At 36.9% G+C, this 22,330-nt stretch overlaps 1 protein-coding gene across 5 annotated transcripts in view; it reads right to left on the bottom strand.

The window, feature by feature from the left end:
* PDE5A (phosphodiesterase 5A) overlaps positions 1 to 22,330 on the bottom strand; it is a 181,063-nt gene that overhangs the window by 54,082 nt on the left and 104,651 nt on the right. For all 5 annotated transcript variants that reach the window (XM_074276053.1, XM_074276054.1, XM_074276050.1 and 2 more), the window contains exons 10-11: positions 12,813 to 12,988; positions 5,001 to 5,060 (exon numbers count right to left, since the gene is read on the bottom strand). In XM_074276053.1, coding sequence (XP_074132154.1) covers positions 5,001 to 5,060; positions 12,813 to 12,988 — 236 coding nt within the window. The remainder of the gene's footprint in view (positions 1 to 5,000; positions 5,061 to 12,812; positions 12,989 to 22,330) is intronic.

The raw sequence follows: 22,330 nt of genomic DNA, 5'->3' as shown, positions 1-22,330 counted from the left end.
AAGTAGAATTCATCCTACTTATTAGTTTTGATTGCCTTAAAAGAACATGAAGCAGTCTTTAACCTCCCTCTCACCCTGAAAGAAAGCTAAAAAGCACAATGTACTTCTGAAAACTTCAGATACCCTGATCATGGGATATGCATGTGTTCCAACTGTGAATTTCAATTCCTCACTCACTATAAACACCAAGTGGTGGAATTGGAGCCAGGAAACTTTGTGTTTCAATCCTACTTCCCACAGATCCTAGCTATGAGACCCTGGGCAAGTCATTTAAACTCTCTGAGCCTTAGTTTTCTTCTCTTAAAAATGAGGCAGTTGGACTTGGCATCTGAGGTAATTTATAGCTTTAAATCTATGGATCTATAAACTACCATCCTAACATTAGTCACAGATTCCACTGACACAAAGGAAAGTCTTGCACTACAGTGAGTGAAAGAATGAAAACGCATTTAGTAAATACTAACTAATGCCAAGCAATAAGCTTAGATCTGAAGTTAAAAATAGAAAAGCAAGACAAATCCTTTTGTGATTTCAGAAGCCCACATCCTAATGGGGGCAGGCACCATACATAGGAGGATTCAGTTATAAGTCAGTTGGAAAGGTCCAGTGGTCTTTAAGGGGCAAGGTAAAACAGACAATAATCTTTATTGGTGCCATTTCCATTGATTAAGCCATTATGTTTTGGATGTTAAAACTATTTGATAATCCCAATGACTTTGGTGGTGAGAACTGTAGGGGTTGAGTAGGCAGAGGACAAAGTACTTTTGGAAACAGTTGTTATCGGCATTTCTGCAAGAACTGCTTCTCTGGATGATGGCTTCAAAGGCCAGGATGGTGGTGGGGTGAGTGATCTGGGGGTTGTTATCATCCTAGGCTTCCTTGACCATGGGTGGAAGTCAAAATGAGTTAGTAAGCATTGGTTGTACTAATGGGAGTATAGATCTTTCTCGATAAGGATCATATTGCTTTATAATATTTGAAGGAGGAGAGTATGCTCGAAAGTGTTTGTTTACATCAAGGAGAGGACTCAGTGGCTATATCAGTCTAACCTACATTTGAATGGGAATGGCCTCTCCAGAATTATGGACAGTTATCATCCCTTGAAAACCCTTCTCTTGAAACAAGAGAGATTAACAAATCCCTCTTGCCTCACTTAGGTCTAGCAAACAGCAAGTGAACTGGGGTGCTTCCAGAGAGATAAGGGATTTACCAAGGCGGATCTGAATGCCATCATGCTTTAAAAGACTACCACTGTGAGATATAGGGGAAAAACAATTCATCACAAGGTGGCCGTTGCTATCAGAATGAGCCCCTTCAAACAAACCGAGTTGGTCTTTGGGTCACAGGTACAAAGACCATCATCAAGTCCAAAAGTATAGTCTTTCCAGAAGATTTACTTAAACTTAACATCTTTGGAACACCTTTGAAAAAAATATTTCCAAACCACCAAGAGGCACTTGAATTTTATACTTAGAAGGCACTAGTTTCTGCCCCCTCCAAGAATGAAGTAAAAACCTCTAATGTTTAAATCCAAACTTCAAAAATTAACCCCAGATAGACTAATTTTATTTGTTGCCATTTCAAATGTAGCCAAATCAGTCAAGGAACTCTGTGATGTTGTGATTTTATATGTAATTGAGACAGTAAACTGTAACCTAAGGCAAATGACTCATCCAGGATCATCCCCTTACTTATAATGTCTTAAAAAGCATAACCAGATAATCGAAATAAATATCCTGTTAACTCAGTGGAGATGCACTGGCACAACGAAGATGGAAATTGGGAGAATTTTGATAAATCTCTAAAACTATGTGAAGTTCTAACAGATTCCAACAGAGACCAGAGGAAGGTGACACCTGAGTGGTGGGGCTTCAGAAATAATGTGTATATTTCCTACCAACATTAAACACAGTTTCTCAATTTACTACTTTTCATCCTATGAAATGTTCAAAGTCCCAGACAGGAAGAACATTTTGAGAATACACACTCCACTGCTCCAAAATCTTCCTCTCTCCTTTGCTTGTTCTTCATCTATGATGTTCATCCTATGTTCTTTTTCTCTTCTAGGTTCATTTCATTGTTTCTCTTTCTAGGAAACTCTAATGTATGTTGTACAACTGGTAGTAACTTTTCCACATCAATTCTGAAAAATGTGACCCAAAGAAATAATTTTTTCTTTGTCCACTATTTTTAAACTATGGATACTACTACTGCACCTTTAAGAAGGAACAGAATTTTGAGAAAGAAACAATTTTATTGTCTTCTGGAAAGTTAACTGCTGTGGTTTGAGAAAGACTGTAAGTTATAGAGATTAAGGACTAACACAACCTTCTTCAGACTGAAAGTTCATTTATTTTTGAGGAAGATTAAAAATGTTTTCTGACAACTGAATTTAACCTTAATGATGTGAAGATTTCCTAAAGGCAGTTCTTTGTGAGATTCTGACTGACGTACTGTGAGTGTAGAAAAGTAGCACTGTTGTTTCCAGAGTTGAAGAGAAGTCAACAGTTGTTGATTGGAAGTGACTGTTCTTTGTGGAAATATTGAATATTATTATACAATTAAATTAAATATTATTAATATTGATGTTTAAACTTATTAGAAAAGGGATTTTGAGAAAGAGAGAAAATGAAAAGAAGCTTTCCCTTTTATTTTTCAAAGTGGGGTGGGAAAGATTGTGCCTTTCCACTAATTTAGGAGGAAATATCAGGCTATATCTCTTGAACTGTCTTAAAACCTCAGAGTGAAAATTAAGGCAAGGAATCAAACAAGCTGAAGTGTGGGAATTTAGTTATGGCCACAATACATTCACAGGGGTAATCACCACTAAAACTGGCTATACATTCATTATTTTGAAATTGTTTTTCCTTATGTTAATTAAGCTTTTGCTCTGTGAATGATTAAATGTCTATAATAGGTTAGTGCCGGTCTTATTTCTTGTAGGAATTTCTAGAATTCTTCAGTTGAATAAAATTATTTCTCCTGAAAAAATATACTTACTTTTACTGGATGGGTAATTCTGAAATTGGTTTCCCTAGATTCCTTAGTATATAATATTATAGATTCTTCCATTTTTTTGGTCTTAGATGAAAAATCATGATACATTTCTGGTTGTTGATTTTTATTTTCTTTTTTAAAAAATATATTACATCTTTCTTCCTGGCTTCTTGCAATATCCTCTCTCTGTTGATGATTTTGGAGCCTAATAACAGCACAATTGTGTGAATTAAACTTGATATTCATCTCTTTTAGCAGCTTGTGAATTGCATGGATTTGTTCTGGATACTTTAGAGAAATCTTTATACATGATTTTGGGAAACAAATAGATAAGCATTTTTCCTTTAAAATTTTCTAAGGCAAAATAATCTTCAGGTTTTCTATATATTTTCTTTACTTCTATTTAAGTAAAGAACCTTTCTCATTGAACCTTACAGATGTGTTGATTTTAAAATGTGAACTTATTGGTTGCATTGCCATCTGCCTTTTTATCTTCCATGAACACAATTCTATTCCTCAGAGACACAATCATTTTATCACGATCTGCTAACAAACAATTCAAGCTGCTGAGTCTCCTGGTTGTCCTTTTGTGTTCTTCCCTTACAATTTTCATCTCCATAGATTCAAGAGCTCCCTTAATTCTTTTAATGAGCTTGTTGCTAGTGTTGAAATGTAGTATTTATTTTCCTTTCTGGAATCCTTGATAATATTATTTTCTTATATTCTTTTGTACCTCCTCTTCAGTTTTCACCCTCTATAATAATTAATTACACTAGGGCTTTTTGTTTTTGTCTCTCCACTTTTAAAGTCAATTTTTTTTTAACCAAGAGGCAATTTTTGTTTTCCATGAAGATTTTCTGGATTGTCATTTTTTCCTATGTCCTATTTATTGCTATTTTTGACATGATAAATGGAAACTGGGTTCTCTTTTGTTCTCTTCCTCTCTTATTTAATAGCAGAAGTATGACCCAATGAGTTGAAGTGACTTGCACAAGTGGTAAATAGAAAAAGCAAGATTCAAAACTTAGATACTCTGCTTTCTAATTGGTCTAATTTTGCCTCAAGTCAGTCTGTCTCTGTCCCTATGTCTGTGCCTTTGTCTCTCTGTCTTTATCTCTGTTTCTGTTTCCTTCTGTCTCTCTCTCCTTCTGTTCTTACTCCAAATCATATTCATATTTCGCTCAGTTCACAAAGCCAGTTTTCTAAAGCACAGAACTGACAACCACGTTCCTTTCTTACTCAAGAAGCTCCAATAACTCCTTATTATCCTAAAGATAAAAATAATTAAATTCTGTTTGGCATTTAAGGCTCTTCATATTCCATCTGCTTCCTACCTGTCCAGTTCTCTTATGTTTCATTCCCCTTAATTTTATATTCCAGCTATAATGGCTTGCTTGCTATTCCTTATGCATAGAACATCCCATCATTCATTTCTTGTGCATTTGTATGGGCTCTCTCCCAAACCTGGAATGGTCTTTCCCCTCTTCTCTGGCCCTTCTTTAAGACTCAGTGCTAATCCCATCTTTTGTAGGAGGCCTTTCCCAGTCTGCTAATGCATTCCTCTTTGAGGTTACCTTTCCTTTTCTCTGTGTGGTACAATGGCTAGAGTGACAAGCCTGAACTCAGGAAGAGTCATCTTCCTGTGTTCAAATCTGATCTCATTTACTTACTGGCTGTGGTGACCCTGAGCATTTAATTCTATTAGCCTTAGTTGCCTCTCCTACAAAATGAATTGGAGAAGGAAATGGCAAAGTATTCCAGCATCTTTGCCAAGAAAATCACAGATGGGGTCATAAAGAGTTAGACACAACTGAAACAACTGTAATACAACCATTGTTCCTCTGATTAACTTTTCTTATTAGCCCACTACTTAAATATTTTCTAAACCTGCTATATTTTTATGGTGAGGTGGTGCATATTACTTTTGAGCCTACATATTTAGAAAAGTATATTAATTTATAAATTGAAAGTATGAATTTCAGCCTTTTACAAAATTAACTTACTGTTAATGACTGAAGCTCTCTGGTTTCCTCTTCTGCTGCAGAAGCATGATATGATAGAACCTATACAGTGTAAACAAAAAAAAAAAAAAAAAAAAGGAAAAAATTAGATACTTCATAAGTGAGATGCATGTGTATTTATAGATTATTCCACTTCTAAATTTGAACCCCATCAAAATGTCACTGGACAGTTAATTAGACAGTTTCAGGGACTTTTCAATGTGCATATGAGTTTAGTTGGCTTTTTCAGGTAAGAAAAAAGAATCCCAGGCATTAAATTCCTTTTTTTCCCCAGAAATGGAAAAGTTTGTTCCTTTCATGTTTAAAGAAAACTCTCCCTCAAGCTTCTAATTTTGATATTGTTGACATAAGAGCTACAGTGTTTAGACATAAGACAAGAAGAAAGTGTCTATTGGTTGAAATTTAGCCAGTGGTCTTTTTTTTTGGTTCATTTTTCTAAGACAAAGCACAAAATCTAAACACGCACATATCTATCTTTTGATCATTTTTAGCTATAAATTATAAGAAAAACAGAAAAGGGGAAATTATTAGCTTTATTTTTTGATTAGACAAGAGCTATTTTTATACTTGTCTGGGTCCTCTGTTCTGCTCCTTCTCTTTGTCTCCCTATGTCTCATTTCTTCATCTGTAAAATGAAAGGGTCAGACCAGAAAGCCTCTGACATCCCTCCCAGCTCTAAATGTGTGACCCTATGAACCTTTCAACTGCTAAAAAGCCTTCTGTGGAAACTCAAAACTTACTGGGACATAAATTCAGAGACTCCTCAAAGTTATGACTCATGCTGGTGCTTATCAGGCTAAATGATAGCTTGCATCACAGGTGGCTAGAAAGTGCAGTGGATAGAGCATTGCACTTGGAATTAGGGAGAACCTCAGAAAAGCTGTGTGACTCTGGGCAAGTCACTGCTTCGATTTCCTCATCTGTAAAATAGACATAATAGTAATATCTACCTCCCAAAGTGGTCATGAAGATAAAATGATAATATTTGTAAAGGGCTCTATAACCAATAAGGAGGTATGTGATAGTAGCCAACATTTTTATGGTGCTTAACATATATTAGGCACCGTGATCAGCATCTGATCCTCACAACACTAGGAGGTAGGTGCTGTTATTACCTCTATTTTACAGATGAAGAAACTGAGGCCAATAGAGATTAAATGATTTGCTGTTAAGTACCTGAAATCAGATTTGCACTCAGGTCCTCCTGACTTCAGGCCTGGTGCTCCATCTACTATACTGTTAGCTGCCCCAAATATATAATAGATAATAATAGATATAAATGCTAGGTAATCTTTTTTTCTCCCACAGACCATATCAGGGACTTTAATTTCCCATTAGTCAAAGTGAAGTATTTCACTGTAGTATGGGTCTCCCAAGCTGGCTAGAGCTGTGATTTTATTGATATAGGGAACCTCTGGATGAGAAAACTTCCTGTGCAAAGGAAAAGGCAGGCTATACCAATTTTGCAATTTTAAATCTTGGAGAACAGGCCAGAACACTGAGGTGGTTGACTTATTTGAAGGCACAGAACCAGGCTGAGGGGGAACCGAAACCAGGTGTTCCTGGCTTGTGGATCCACTATGTGCCAGCTGCCTCTCATTCCAATATAAAGAGGGCTATAAAGTACAGTCACAATGTAATAATACTACTAATAAATAAACATATGCTGGGCAAGTTCACAAAGAAAAGGAGTTGTCTTTGCAGTTAATTTTGAATCAAAGTGTGAATTAATAATGAGCGTATTCAGTAACAAACCAGAGGACATGAATTCTTACACTGGCCTGGGTCTGATCAGTCTTCTACATTCATTAAAATCTGGCTCAAATGCTGCCTTCTCCACGAATCCTCTCAGACCCTCCCTTCAGTTCATAAGCGATGTCCTTGACGTTCACAAGGCATATTGTTCCCCACTTCATAATAGTACTAATCACTGAATACTGTGCTTTGTTGCTGTTGCATAATTTCAGTCACGGCTCATTCTTCATGTCCTCATTTGGGGTTTTCTTGGCAAAGATATTGGAGTGATTTGCCATTCCCCTCTACAGCTCATTTTTAGAGATGAGGAAATGAAGCAAACAAGGTGAAGTGACTTGCTCATGATTGCACAGTTTTCTTGGCAAAGATCTTGGAATGGTTAGCCATTTCCTTCTCCAGCTCATTTTAGGAGATGAGGAAACTGAGGCAAACAGGATTAAGTGACTTGCCCAGGATCACACAACTAAGAATGTCTGAGACAGAATTTGAACTTATGAAGATGAATATTTCTAATTCTAAGCCTAGTGTTCTATCCACTGAGCCACCCCTACTGTGCCACCCCTACTGTGGTTTGGTGTTTTCTAATTACATAAGTTTGTACTCACATTCCTATTAGACTAAGTACCTAGTGGGCTGGGTTCCCTGCTTTATCTCTAGCTTTTGGATCACCCAGAGTAAATATTCAATAATTGTCTGTTGAATAAGTTAGATTCTTTACCCCTGCCTCATCTGCAAACAATAATGATAACAGCAAGTTCCTTGGGGATTTCAGAATACCTTATCCACAGTATATGCCTTAACAGCATCCCAGTGAAAGAGTAACTTTACTTGTATTAATCGTTTTCATTTTACAAATGAGGAAACTGAGATCAATGAGATTAAGTGACTTGACCAGGATTACATAGCTAGGACATGTCAAAGGCAGAATTTGAACCTAGGTCTTCACATTTAGTTCATTGTCTACTCTATCATGTGAATTCTAAAGTGAAGAAACTGAAAGGCAAACAACTTTGAAAGACTTAAGAATGCAGATCATTCTAACCATTATTCCAAAGGATTCATAGTTAAACCTGCTGGCCAATTTATTTTATAACCCAGTATCCAGTCCCCTCACTATCATGGTGGTCTTCTTCGGGGCACACTCTAATGAGTTACAGCTTTCTAACTGCCTCCAGACTTGGCCACCTGTCCTCCTTGGTGATGACTCTATAATGAGACCAACTCAATGACTGGTGAGTCCTGACCTGGACCCTCTATTGTTAAATGTTCACTCTCCACACCAATTCATTGGCTGAGGGCCTCCTTCATGCTTCACTGCCTGGCCCCCTGGGGAAAACATTCTGTCCAAACTCATTCCTTAGTCGTTAAGGCACTCCCACCCCATTATACTTTCCTCACTCCAATGATTCTGAGCCCCTATCTGTTATTGCACAAAATCAGTTCCCTGTAACCTGTTCCTTGTTCTACAACGCTCACTGCCCCCCAGTGTCAGTGTCAGATTCTGTGCTACTTCTCCTTCTCCTGTGTTCTTTGAAATTCCTAATCCAAAGTTAATTTCGCTCTCTTAAGATTTCATCTAACTTTCCTTTCTTATGCTCTCCATATCCTGACTCCCTCCTCATGACATAGCTCTAGTACTTGGTTCCACTTTAAGTCAGACCTCCTTCTTCCTCCCAAAATATGATGGGAAATTGGAATATTCCTTGTTCCCCCACTGCCATGTCCAGATTCTCACTTAACCATCAGTCAGTAACCTCTCTTGCTTTGAGATGCAATCAATTCATATTTATCACTCAATTAATTTATCAATTTATCAAACCCAGTATTCTGGTAGCTGCCAACTACCAACCCCCAATATGCTCTCTTTTCTTCCTCAATGAATTCAGTACAGGTCACACAGTCTTTTATCTCCTCTATAATTCCTAATTTCATACAAAGGAACTTGACATATATATTGATATTCTCCAAGTCCCCTAATTTCTCAGTTCCTTAATTTACTAATTTCTAACATTCTACTCCAACTCACCTCAACTACCCATTACTTGCTGTAAATGTTCCACTTCCATGTTTCCTCTCTCCTGCCCTCTTAGCTGAGAACTTGCTATATATCACTGAAAAAAATTGAGAACATTCACTAAGAATTCTCTCTTCTTTCCTCATCTTGTGTTACTCAAATGTCTTCCCTCACCATCTTTACTCCATCTCACAGGCCTTTCTCTTTGCTAAGGCAAATGCATGTATAAGCCCACTGCATATACCCTCTTCAAGCAGACTGTCCCCCTCCATCATTCAAACTCTCTCACTAATCTTAGACTTCTTCCTGACTACTGATTATTTCCTTACTTCCTTCAAACATATCTGTCTCCATCATCTTCAAAAAAATCTTCCCTTGATCCAGTCATCTGTATGATCTTACCTTCCCATCTCATCTTATTTTTAGCTAAACTTCTGAAAAAAAACCCCAATACTCTTTAACCAGTGCTTCCTCTCCTCTCACGCTTATAAACCCTCTGCAATCCATCTTCCAACTTCTTTCTCCAAATCGCTTTCTCCAAAGTTAACAATGATCTCTTAACTGCTAAATCCAGTGGCCTTTTCTCAAGCCCTCTCCTTCTTGATCTTTTTGCAGCCTTTAACAATTTTGATCACCCTCTTCTCCTTCACAGTCTTCTCTTTAGGGTTTCTTGGTGATGTTCTCTTAGTTCTCCTCCTCCTTGTGTAACTGTTTCTTATCCATTCCTTCTGCTGGATCTTTATCCTGGTTATGTATTATAATCATAATATTCTCCAAGGCCATTTTGGGTTATCTCTCTTCACTCTTAATTTCCTTATGACTGTCATGGACACTATCATCCTCCCATTCATTTATCTGATAATCTAAGTGTTACCCTGATTTTATCATTTGTTTTCATCCCCAATATCCAATCAGTTGCCAAGTCCTCTAGTTTATACCTTCATGACATCTCTTTGTGCTCTCTCTTCTCTCCTCTGAAACAACAGACACCCAAGTTCTGGCTGTCAATACCATACTCATTATCACCTGCCTGAATAAATAGCCTTCAGGTTGTTCTCTATTCCTCAAGTCTTTCTCCTTTCAAGCCCATCCTCTCCTCAGCTACGAATATGATCTTTGTTAAGTTCAGGTCTGATTATATCATAACACCTCCCTCTTCCCCCCCATTCAGTAAACTGCAGTGGCTCTCTATTATCTCCAGAACCAAATTAATTATTCTCTATTTGATTTTAAAATCCCTTCATAAGCTAGCTGTCTCTTACCTTTTCAAATTTCTTGTACCTTGCTCCACTTACACACTCTGTGATTTATTTATCACACAAGGCATTCCATCTCCTAATTCCAAGCATTTTCAGTAACTGTCCCACCATTCCTGGAAGTTTCTTCTACCTCTCTTTTCCCTCCTAGTTTTCCTAGGTTCCTTCAAGTCTCAGCTAAATCCCACCTTTTGTAAAAGGCCTTTCCTGGCGCCTCCTTTTTATGGTCAGTGTCTTCCTTCTCAGATTACTTCTGATATATCTTCTTTGTAAATAACCATTTCCAGTGTAAGTTCCTTAAGGATATGGGCTGTGTTTATCTTTCTTTGTATTCCAGAACTTGAAAGAGTGCCTGGTCCAGAGGAGATATTTAATAAATGCTTGTTCATGTGATTTAATAGAATGTGGTAGCCAGAACAAAGTCTAGTAATGTTCAAAAACTAAGGAACAGGACAGCAGGATACTCACTCTTTGGTGTTCTAGACTCTGTAACTCTCCTAATGTAGTTTAATTGTTTGAATGCTCCCTTCTAGAGCTAAAGCTTTTGTGCTTCAAAGGGTCAGCTATGGAGCAAATAGTAAAAATATGAATGAAGCCGAGAAGCAGCAATGGTAGAAAGCTGACTGTGTGGTCAGGAGAGAGGTCTGAGTTCAAGTCACACCTCTGACTTTTACTGGTCATGTGATCCTAGGGAAATCACTTGAGGTCTCAGAGCTCAGGCTTTAGATAACTCTCAAGAACCGAACAGAAAGTGTAACCTGCTTGGGGAAATGGGCTTTCTTCACCTTAGAGTCTCCTTTCTAATGAAATCAAAGTTTTTGTCTTAATCCCTAAAATACAATTAAAATCATATTTGTAGGATTAAAGTTCTCAATACCAACTAGAGAAAATTTGAGTCTTGGCTGTTTTCCAGTGACAAAATGAGGAAGGACAAAAGGTTTTCAATGTCAACTCCATCCTATTTTAGAAACAACTGCCCTCAATGATCTATTTCCCCAACAAAATGTTTATTTCTCTTGGGTCTGGACTTAATATTCTATTACCACATGAGTGCCTCTGGGAAGACTTTCATTTCAAGAGGTAGTAAAGTAAAATTGACACCACAATTAAGCAATATTCCCTGCATCTTTTCATATTGTGAGAACAACTCAGCCCCAGTGTCCAGCTTGCTCCTCATCCAGGTAAGTGGTAGTTGAATCTTTAGGTTCACATCCATTTCATTTCTGTAGGTCTTTTAAAAAGTACATAGCCACAGATATAATAATAGACATTTGAAAAACTGAAAACTTTTAAAAATTATATCAATTAACCTCTCCATTGCATCAGATTTTTAATTAAGAGATTTTAAAAAGAGAAGAATCACTTTCAGATAATATATTCAGGACATCGCCTACAAGATGAGGGGTAAGTGAACTGTCTATATAGAATAAACGGGGATAGCTAAATAGCACAGCTCTATATAGAATAAACGGGGATAGCTAAATAGCACAGCAGACAAAGTGTCCGAACTGGCATCAGGAAGACCCATCTCTAAGAGTTCAAATCTGGTCTCAGGCACTGGCTAAGTGACACTGGACACTTACCCCTATTTGCCTCAGTTTCCTTATCTATTAAATAAGCTGGAAAAAGAAATGACAAACCCACTCTGATATTTCTGCCAAGAAAACTCTAAATGGGGTCACAAAAAGTCCAAAATGGGGTCAAAAATAACTGTCCTCACATTATGGTAAATTTGGACATTCATTTATCTACATAACAGAGCATGCTGGCCTGCTTGTTCTGGAATGAATCAAGGGACATTATTGGCTAAGAAAAATAAAACCTTCATCAAGATTTTAAAAAATTAACAAGGCTTTATTTTCATTCTGTTATTTTAATATCTACGACAACTCATTTTTTCATGTCTTATGAAATAGGGAAAACAGAGAGGAGAACAGAGAGTCTAGAGCCAAAGGACTTGGATTCAAATCCTACATCTGCCAAATCAAGAATTCTTCCTTTAAGAATCTCAATTTTTCTAATGTATAAACTAATGTGTGAACATATCTGCATAAAATATCTGTAAAATAATCTGTAAATCTAAAATAATAAATTAAGAATCCTGCCCACCTCATGAGATTGGTTTGGAACTCAAATGAAAGGGTCGCTATGACAAAGCTCCAGCATGCTAGAGATGGCATTCTAGAGGGGCAGCATTGAGTCTATCTGTGTATTCTGATAAGGTAGTGTGTCACAGTGGAAAGAGGACTAGATTCAGAACCAAAGGCTCTGATAACCAAGCTCTGTTTCTTATTCTTCCAGTGGCCTTGGTAAATCACTTCATTTCCTGGACCTCAGTTTCCTCTTCTGTGAATAAAGAATCATAACCTAATATTCTCTAAAGCCCCTTCCAGCTCCCCAAGGACCAACTAGGGCTGATTTCTCTGGTGTATCCACTATAAAGACAGACTGAGGTCACCCAAAAATTCTATTACTAATGTGTTAGTATTATTAATACGGAAGTTTTAATGGCTAAAGGCTAGACCTTGATCAAGTCATTTAAATTTTGCACATCTCAGTGAGCAGTGAATTTCCTAGGTCTTATCCATTCAACAATAGATGGTCCACTATCAGCACTGATAGGAGTTCATATGTAAAGAGTACCTCTTGCTGAAAAAAATCATCAGCTCTTCAAATATTCACTTGTAAGTACTAGGAGTGGAACCCTGAGAAAGCCCAACCAGGCTACCCAGAGATGAGATTAGTGAACCCCACCATTTGCAGGCTCACCTCTAAAGTCACCATCTGCTTAGCCATGGCTCTCTCCACTGCTTCATACATCTGGGTATTCTGGATTCCCAGTCCACAAAAGATGACAAAAGCTTCCAGAAACTGCTCGTCATTTCTGTTGAAAGGTTTGAATTTGCTAGAATTCTCTTCCATCTTATTAACAAGCTGGCAAACCCCTATAAAAGTTAGAGAAATTGGGTGAATGTCACTGTTAATATTAAGTTGATTTATAATCAGCAGCAATGAGCAATGGGGGAATATTAGATTGGGCATCAGGAAGATGAAGCTCAGACTCTGCCTCTGTCACTACCTAGCTGCACTGCTATGAGCATATGATATGTACTTATCTTTTTGAGCTTCAGGAAGCTCTTGAAGATGAAGAGTTACAGGTGGGTTGCAATCTGAGCAGGTGGAGGTAGATTTTTATCTGAATTGTTTGATTTTTGGTTCTGAATTATCTCCCTCCCATTTCCCTTCCATTTACTATTGAGAAGGCAAGAAAAACAAAACCAATTACAAATGTACACAATTATATATATTAAAGTAAAACAAATTATTATGGGGGAAAGGAAGGAACTAGGGAGGGAGAAAAGGAGATAGAAAAAAGAAGAGAAAGTAAGAGAAAAAGGGAGGAAATAAGAATAAGAAAAAAAGGGAAGGAGAGAAAAGAGGAAAAAATGATGCCTCAAAATGTAGTCTGAGTCTTTCACCTCTCTATGTAGCAATGAATAGCATGTTTCATCATGAGACTTTTAAAATTGTGTTTGGTCATTGTATTGAACAGAATTCTTAAGTTTTTAAAGTTGGCTATCTTTACAATACTGATATTACTGTATAAATTATTCTCCTAGCTCTATTCATTTCTCTCTGCATCCGCTCATACAAATCTTCCCAGGTTTCTTTGAAACTATCTCCTTCATCATTTCTTATAGTACAATGGTATTCCATTACATTCATAAACCATTCCCTAGTTCAGCCATTCCACAATTTATGGGCTCCCTTCAGCTTCCAATTCTTTGCCACCACAAAAGAAGCCACTAAAAGTATTTTTTGTACATATGGATCCATTTTCTCTTTCTTTGAAAAATGGAGGTAGCTTTCACCTGGGGAGTTCAAACACAGACTAAGCAAATCCTTGATGCTCTAAAACAGGCTATTAACGATTGTCGTTACCATGAAGTCTTACATTTATTCTCTACAAAGATTTGAAGTCTCTCAACAAGCAATAGTTATTGGGGTATACTTGTATAAAAATAAACAGAATCAGAGACTAAAATTTAGAACATAACAGCTTTCACCTGGCCCTAAATTGCAGTCTGATTCTGAAGAAAATCTTAGAGTATGCTTTTCTTCTTGGTATAGAAATAAATCCTGGACCACTAGAGTCCCTAAAGATAATCTGTCCTTTCAAGACTAATTAAATTTTGTCTGTTTTCCAAGAGAAGAATTCTGAAGCATTTCAGAAGAGAGGAACATAAAGCTTGCCTTCCCTACTTAGAGCTTATGCCAAACAGAAAATCACAGCCACGATAGACTAGTATACCATTCTTCATGGAGCTAACCCTATAGTTCAAAGAATTTCACAGAAATATGCCAAGTGCACCCAATTTCTATTGTTGCCAATGTGTAACACTTAAGATAGGACAGTTAGAGGACACAGGGGATAGAGTACCTACCCTGGAGTCAGGAAGATTCACCTTCCCAAGTTCAAATCTGGCCTCAGACACTTCCTGTGTGACCCTGGGCAAGTCATTTAACCTTGTTTACCTCAGTTACCTCATAGGTAAAATGAGCTGAAGAAAGACATGGCAAATCACTGCAGTGTCTTTGCCAAGAAAATCATGGAAGAGTTGGATATGTCTGAATAACAACAAACACCGAAGAAAGTTTAAGTGACATCTAAGCCAGCTTTAGAAGGCTATAAGGCAAACACAGCCCACTACAAAGAGGAAAAAAAAACTTATTCATTTCCCAGGGGTTAGAGGCTGTACAATAATCCAGGATCATGCAGAGCATCTTGGGAGAGAATGGTCTAAATTTACTTATATATGAAAAAAAGAATACAAAGACTCCTCAGGACCAGAAAAGTTCTCAGGGCCTCTGTCAGCATCTTTAAGATAACTATTAAGCACTGTCCTGTCTCCCATCTTTTCCCCATGAATCCAGAAGGTCAGAGCTAGAGGGTACTTCAGAAGTCATTAAGGCCAGCTCTGTCCCTGAATATACATCTCTTCTACTTCAGTCCCAATAAATGGTCATCCAGCTTTTACTTAAATTCCATGCCCCTGCCCCACTTTATTGCCCATTCTACTCTTCTGACCAATTTCCTTCCTCCCTCCCTCCTTCCTTCCTTCCTTCTTTCCTTCCTTCTTTCCCTTCCTTCCTTCCTTCCTTCCTTCCTTCTTTCCCTTCCTTCCTTCCTTCCTTCCTTCCTTCCTTCCTTCCTTCCTTCCTTCCTTCCTTCCTTCCTTCCTTCCTTCCTTCCTTCCTTCCTTCCTTCCTTCCTTCCTCTCTCTTTTCTTCCCCCCTTCTTCTCTTCCTCCCTCTCTCCTTCTCTCCCTTCCTTCCTTCCTTCCCTTTTTGTATCAGGCAAACATATGGACCCCTTATCAACATATGTAAAGTTCTTAGATAAATAAAATAAAATACATAGGATAATAAAGGAAACCAATTACAGTGGAATACATTGAAACAGAATCCAATGCTGAAAAAATCCATGAATATCCTCTTTCATTATAACTGTCTTGAAATTTAGAATGCAAAACCTGAAAGCTATTGATTAATCTCAGTGAAAACCATTCAGTGTTTGACCAGTAAAAAAGCAAGAACCTGTTTATTTCCACCTGTTGTTAGCAGGGCAAAGGGAAATTAAAAAGGAGGGAAGAAAGGAGGGAGAAAATAAGAATTTATACAGTACTTCTTTGCCAGGCACCATGCTAAATATTCTTTAAAAACAAACTAACAAACAAATATCATCCCATTTGATCCTCACAACAACCCTGGGAGATAGATCCAGTTATAATAATACTGATTTAAGGGGAAACCGAGACAAAGAAGACTTGCTCAAGATAACATATTTAGTAAGCATTTGAGGCCACATTTGAACTGAGCTAAATCTAGGCTAAGCTGGTCCACTGAGTAACCACCATTTCTACAAAACCTAAATAGTAAGACAGTGGTTAGAAATTTTATCCTTCTTCCTATGTTCTATGTATGGTACACTTCTATCTTCACCAAAAAAGAAGAAAGTTGCTTTAGATGCTCTGCATAAAGCCACATATCCTAAGCTGGTTATCCTAAGTCTTAGAGCTAGAAGACAAACTAGAACACACACAACAAGACCGTATCTTCCAGGTGATGGAAGAGAGGTTAAGAAAAATGAAGGAAATGAATATTTTGCAGGCCAATTTTAAACTATTAGAGCCATATGAAAGAATGCTCCAAATCAATAAGAGAAATGAAAATCAGTACAAGCCTGAGGTTTCAGCTGACACTCTACAAGTTGGCAAAGATAACAAAAACTGAAATAAGTGTTGGAGAGGCTGGACAAAGGCAGATATAGTAATGCATTATTGATGGAATTGTGAATTAGTTTAACCATTCTGGAAAATATCACTACTCTTTGGGCCAGAGATTTGATTGCTAGACTCTTACCCCAGAGCAGAAAAGGTTAAAAATAAAGGCCTCATCTTTACCAAAACAATAATCATAGCAGCACTTGTCGCATAGCAATGAACTATAAGCACTCATTGATAAAAGAATGTTAAAAGTAAGTACATAAATATAATGGTATATTACTATGCTGTAAAAAATGATAAATATAGTGATTATAGATAAGCACTATAAGAGCTAATGCTAAGTAAAATAAGAAGAACCAGGAAAACTACCATATACAATGACTAGATGAGAGTTAATGGAAAAAACAATAAAGCCACTGACACTGAACACTACAAAATCACAGTGGTAAGAAGCTTGGATATCCTTTGTCTTCCCCACTTAAATCCTCAGTTTCTTTGCAGAGATGGAAATGTGGAACATTGTATATGCTATAATTTTTCAATTTATTAATTCTTCTGAATTTCTGGGTCCTCCTCCTCACTTTAATTTTTTTTTTTTATTATAAGGGATGGTTCTCTGGAAGATGGTGGAGGAAAATGGACATATTAGGAAATATGGGTGATGAACAAAAGAGCTATGAATAAATCATTATTTTATTTTTTAAAAAAGAAGAGGCAAAACTGAGTTACTATGGTTGGGCCTCATTAAATAATGCTCTAATCACAGGGGTAAGAATGTTGTACCAGATAGAACATCAATGTTCTTAGTATCCCTGTTGGATAGCTAGGTGTCATAGTGGTTAGAATATCAGGCTGGGAGTCAGGAAGATTTATCTTCTTGAGTACAAATCTGGCCTAAGACTAATATGTGACCCTGATCAAGTGATTTACTGCTGTTTGCCTCAGTTTCATCATCTGTAAAATAAGCCAAAGAAGGAAATGGTATTCCAACAACCTTGCCAAGAAAATCCCAAATGGAGTCATGAACAGTCAGACACTACTGAAAAAAATGATAACCTGAATCCCTGTCATTTTGAAAAAATTTCAATTTTTAAATTTAGTCATTTAATCCCTGTGGACAGCCTTCAGGATTCCTCATCTGTGCAATGAGTAGGTTGTATTAAAGAATTTCTTAGCATCTTTTCACCTTTAAAATTCAACAGTTCAGTGTCATCACACAGGACATAACAGGATTTAGGAAATTCAGCATTCACTAAGTTATCAGTAAAAGTAAAATTAGACTATCCATCCTTTTTTCCCAGGGACAATACAGTGGCTCAAATGCCTCTTATTACCTTCCAGAGAAGTGCCAGTCCTCTGCATAAAGTCTCTTTAGTAAAGTTTGCTTATGTTCAACATCATCTTAAAAGGAACTGAAAAATCCAAGAATCTTCAGTTTTCTGGCCCAGTCAGAGAGATCTTGACCTTCAAAATCTCTATCAGATAGAACATTTCTGCTCTTTCTTTCTGAGAGATCTTTTTCATTCATTGTTAAGAATGCTTGAAGCCTGCTTGGATGAGTATGATGAGTCAAAGACAGATGGGTGGCAGAAAGATTTTCCAGAGCCAAAGGGATTCATTTCTGAGGAATCTTCCATTTTAAAACAATAATAATAACAACTATTTGTTGTTTAAAAAATTCAATTGCCTTAGGTCACCACCAGCTCCAGAATTTTGTGACATCATTTGGCATTTTTTTCACTTTTAATTGGAATGAGGTCAGTTCCTTCTGTTTCATAACTTTATAGAAGGAATCAATCCATTGGGTATTCATGCACATTAGCCTATTACAGGAAATAAATAGATTGTGAATCTGACAAGAGCAATGGTATTCCAACAACCTTGCCAAGAAAATCCCAAATGGAGTCATGAACAGTCAGACACTACTGAAAAAAAATGATAACCTGAATCCCTGTCATTTTGAAAAATTTTCAATTTTTTAATTTAGTCATTTAATCCCTGTGGACAGCCTTCAGGATTCCTCGTCTGTGCAATGAGTAGGTTGGATTTTTTTTTTTTTTAAGAATTGGACCTTTGGTTTCCTAAGAAAAGACATGGTACTTTTTAAGAAACACTGGAAACAAATAAACAAAAAAATTTGTTATTTCTTAAGTCAAACCAAATTAAACTAGAAGCAATGGGTTTTATCGCAAGAAAGTGTCAGCTCAGAATAAAGAGAAAGTTTGTTATCAATAAGGAAAAACTTCCTAATATTCTGAAGCTAGACAGAATTGGTAAGAGGAGGATAAATAAGGATGGTTAATGGTCCTAAATTGGTCCCACAAAATGGTCCCATAAGATAATCAGTTGAAAGAAAGGAATGTTTTCAAGTACTTGAAGAATATTTTTATGTGGACAAGGGATTAGCCTAGTTCTGATTGTCTACTGAGGGCAGAACCAGAAGCAATGGGTAGAAGTTATTCTTGAAAAACTTTCCAAACTAACAGAGCTGTCCTGGAGTGACTGAATTTCCCTAAAAGTCAATGGATTCTCTACCCTTAGATGTTGGAAAACTGAGGCTGAATCATTTCTTTTGTTGGGCACGTTATAGTGGTGACTGTAACATGAGCTATTGAGTGGATGCAGCCTCTTAGATCCTTTCCACCTGATATTCTAATGCTAAGTGTCCTTGTACTCACCCTATGCCCTGGACATCTAGTATCGCATGGTATGGGGTAGACATCTAATTAGCAATGGCTAAAGTTACCATGTTCCATGGAGCTGTGAAGAGTTAGACATGACTGAACCAAATCATAAGAAGACAATTAATATTTGTATGAGATAATAATAGATAAAGTGGAATTCAAACATTCCTGAAGTGTAATGGGAAAACAAAGGGGCAAGAACATAGTATTAACATGGAATTGAAAACGGGCAGCTCATGTGCTTTGTTTTGAAGTGGGCATCAAGGAGTCATGTGAAAGAGCATGAGATTCGGGGTCAGAGGACTTTAATTTAATTAATATCTGGATCTACCAACTGTTGTGTGTTAGACAAGTCAACTCCCTTCTCTGGGCCTCAGTTTCCTTACTACATAAGGCACTGGGTAACATGACCTCCTGCTTCATATCCCAGCTTTAAATGTCATTTCTATTGATTCTGATCCACTCCTCAGTTTAGGTAAGCTGCTAATGGTACAGGTACAATACTCAACTGCAAACTGGATTTTTCCTTATCAATGAAGCTATAGGCATAAATGATTAAAAGGTCTACATATTCAGATATTAGCTGGATTTTTGGACCAGGAATCTCAGGGAGAAAAAAGAATGAGGATTAGAAAATGTGGCTTAAGGTTGATATAGATGTGAGCTAGAAACCATTTTCTCTCATCTTCCTATTTTGTAACCACAATATAAGGAAATTAACATTTAGGAAATAGAGCAAAGAATGGAAGGAGGCAGGAAAAACATAAGATGAGACAAACAGAGGAAGTGAATGTGAAATTGTATGGAGATTTCATGGTACATCACTTAGCATCTTTGCATCTGGCATGGTGCACACAGTAGGCCTTTAATAAATGCTTATGAGTTAATTGATACAAGGAGGAGGTCCTTTATAATTACACTCAGATGAAGCACTAATGAACAGACACTTGGGGTATGAACCAGCTATCCTAATGGGTACTTTCACCATTATTCCATAGAATGAAAGAGTCAGAAAGATTTTGTTCAAACCTAGCCTAAGACACTTATTACTGTGGGATCCACTTAACCTCTGTTTGCCTTAATTTCCTAAACTGTAAAATGGGGAAAATAATAACAACCTAGTTCCCATGGTTATTATGAGGATAAAATAAGATAATATTTATGAAGCACTGTTAATCTTTAAGTTCTATGTAAATGCCAGATTATTACAGTCATTGTCATTGTTATATCTACCAATGATGAAAAGAACCAGAGAAAGGGAGAAAAGTACAGAAAAACCCTGGCACTCAATTTATCTGCCATCAATTCCATGGAAACCCCATAATAGAATTATATGCTAAGGTTCATCTGGCAAATGCAAAAGATCCGAACAAGTAATGGGGAAAGTGCTGGATGTAGAATTAAGAAGACATTTGTTTGACTCCTACATCTTACATTTACTGTGTGAAAATGGAAAAGCGACTTAAGATGAACTTCAATATCTATAGAAATGCTGCCACAATACTTAAAGACTCAACAACAGGGTGGTTAGGAAGATCAAATGAAATATTATAAGTAGAACAAAAGTTTTAAACCCTATGTAAAAGTTACTGTTCAGTTATTTTCAGTCATATCACATTATGACTTCATTTGGAATTTTTTTGGCAAAGATACTAGAGGAATTTGCTTTTTCCATCTCAAGCTCAATTTACAGATAGGGAAACGAAGGAAAAAAGGGTTAAGTACTAGCTGAGGGTCACACAGCTTGTAATTATCTGAACTCAGGAACATGTCTTCCTGACCTACAGGCCCAACAGTACCTAGTTGCCCACATAAAGAGGCAAGTCAGGAAGACTCCTCTTCACAAGTTCAGACCTGGCTTCAGACACTTACTAACTATGTGACCCTGTGTAGTTTGTTTCTTCTTCTCTAGCTCATTTTACAGATGAGGAAACTGAGGCAAACAGGATTGAACACAGCTAGTGTGAGGGCTTTTCATCCTGCCTTATCTTCCTGACAAGTTCTATGACTGAGGGCAAATCACTTAACCCATTTGAGCTTCAGTTTTCTCATCTGTAATGTCATCTAGTTACCCAATAGATAAAGGTTATCTATTATTAAATAATTTTTATTTCTCTTATTCTTGTCTTTTTAAATGGTGATCAGATAGCAATTATCTTGACACAAGTAATTACCCAGCAATTATTCTTTAAATTTAATGTTCAGCTGAGTGTGGATCACAACACAGGATTTTCACTCTTTTGTGGCTATTTGCTTGCATTTTGTTTTTCTTTCTCATTTTTTCCCTTTTTGATCTGGTTTTTCTTATGCAACATGATATTTGTGAAAATATGAATAGAAGAATTAAACATGTTTAAAATACATTGTATTATTTGCCTTCTAAGGGAGGAAGTGGGGGAAAAGGAGGGTAAAAATTTGGAACGTAAGGTTTTACAAGAGTAAATGTTGAAAATTATCCATGCATATGTTTTGAAAATAAAAGGCTTTAATAAAAATTAAATTTAATGTTCTGAGGACTATTACATAAGTGCATAAAACAATTTGGGGGAGTAACTGTTTATTATTAGGTCATATAAAAATGACAGGCTATGAAAGAGTTATATATCTACAAGTATGTTGACCAGGGAGATTGAATTCCTGGTTAAATGGATAAACACTTAAAGTATCATAAATTTGAAACTGGAGAAGACATTAGGGATCATCTGGTCTAATATCCTCATCTTTTTGTTGTTTGTTTTTTGTTCTCAAAGAGACCATGACAGGAGGGAGATAATGCCATGACATACAAGTAAGTTGGCTGTAAGTAAGGGAGGGCTCACTCTCTCCTCCAGAGTCATCTGGGTCCAGTGGGACATAGAGATAAGAATGATTGGTGATCCCCAGATGAAGCAGGAAACCTTGGCCTTTCTAAGATAATGTCTTTTTCAGGTCTCAGTTTGTCTAAGGCAATAACCATTCAGTGATTAAGGCTAGATAAGAAATGAAGCAAAGAATGGCCTTTTTTACCTGGTTTAAAAAAAAAAGAATCAATTTGGGAGGGAAAGTTTTTTTGGTCTAAGATCCTCATTTTACAAATGAGGAAACTGAGGCCTCAAAGATCACAAGACTAGTAAATGGTAGAACCCAGATTCAATTTCAGGTCTTTATCTCCCCAAACTGTTTTTTTTTTCCCAACAGACCACACATGTGTGGGGCACACACAGCCCCAAAAGACCACTTTAGAAACCTTTTGTTTGTTTGTTTATTTTAAATCACATTTGTGAATTATAGGTGGCATTCTGGGGAGGAAGAGATACATTCTTTTTATAAATACAGA

Source organism: Sminthopsis crassicaudata, chromosome 6, assembly GCF_048593235.1.
Source record: "Sminthopsis crassicaudata isolate SCR6 chromosome 6, ASM4859323v1, whole genome shotgun sequence".
Taxonomy (NCBI): domain Eukaryota; kingdom Metazoa; phylum Chordata; class Mammalia; order Dasyuromorphia; family Dasyuridae; genus Sminthopsis; species Sminthopsis crassicaudata.
The sequence above is the reverse complement of the archived record's forward strand: the minus strand, read 5'-3'. Positions and strand labels throughout refer to the sequence as shown.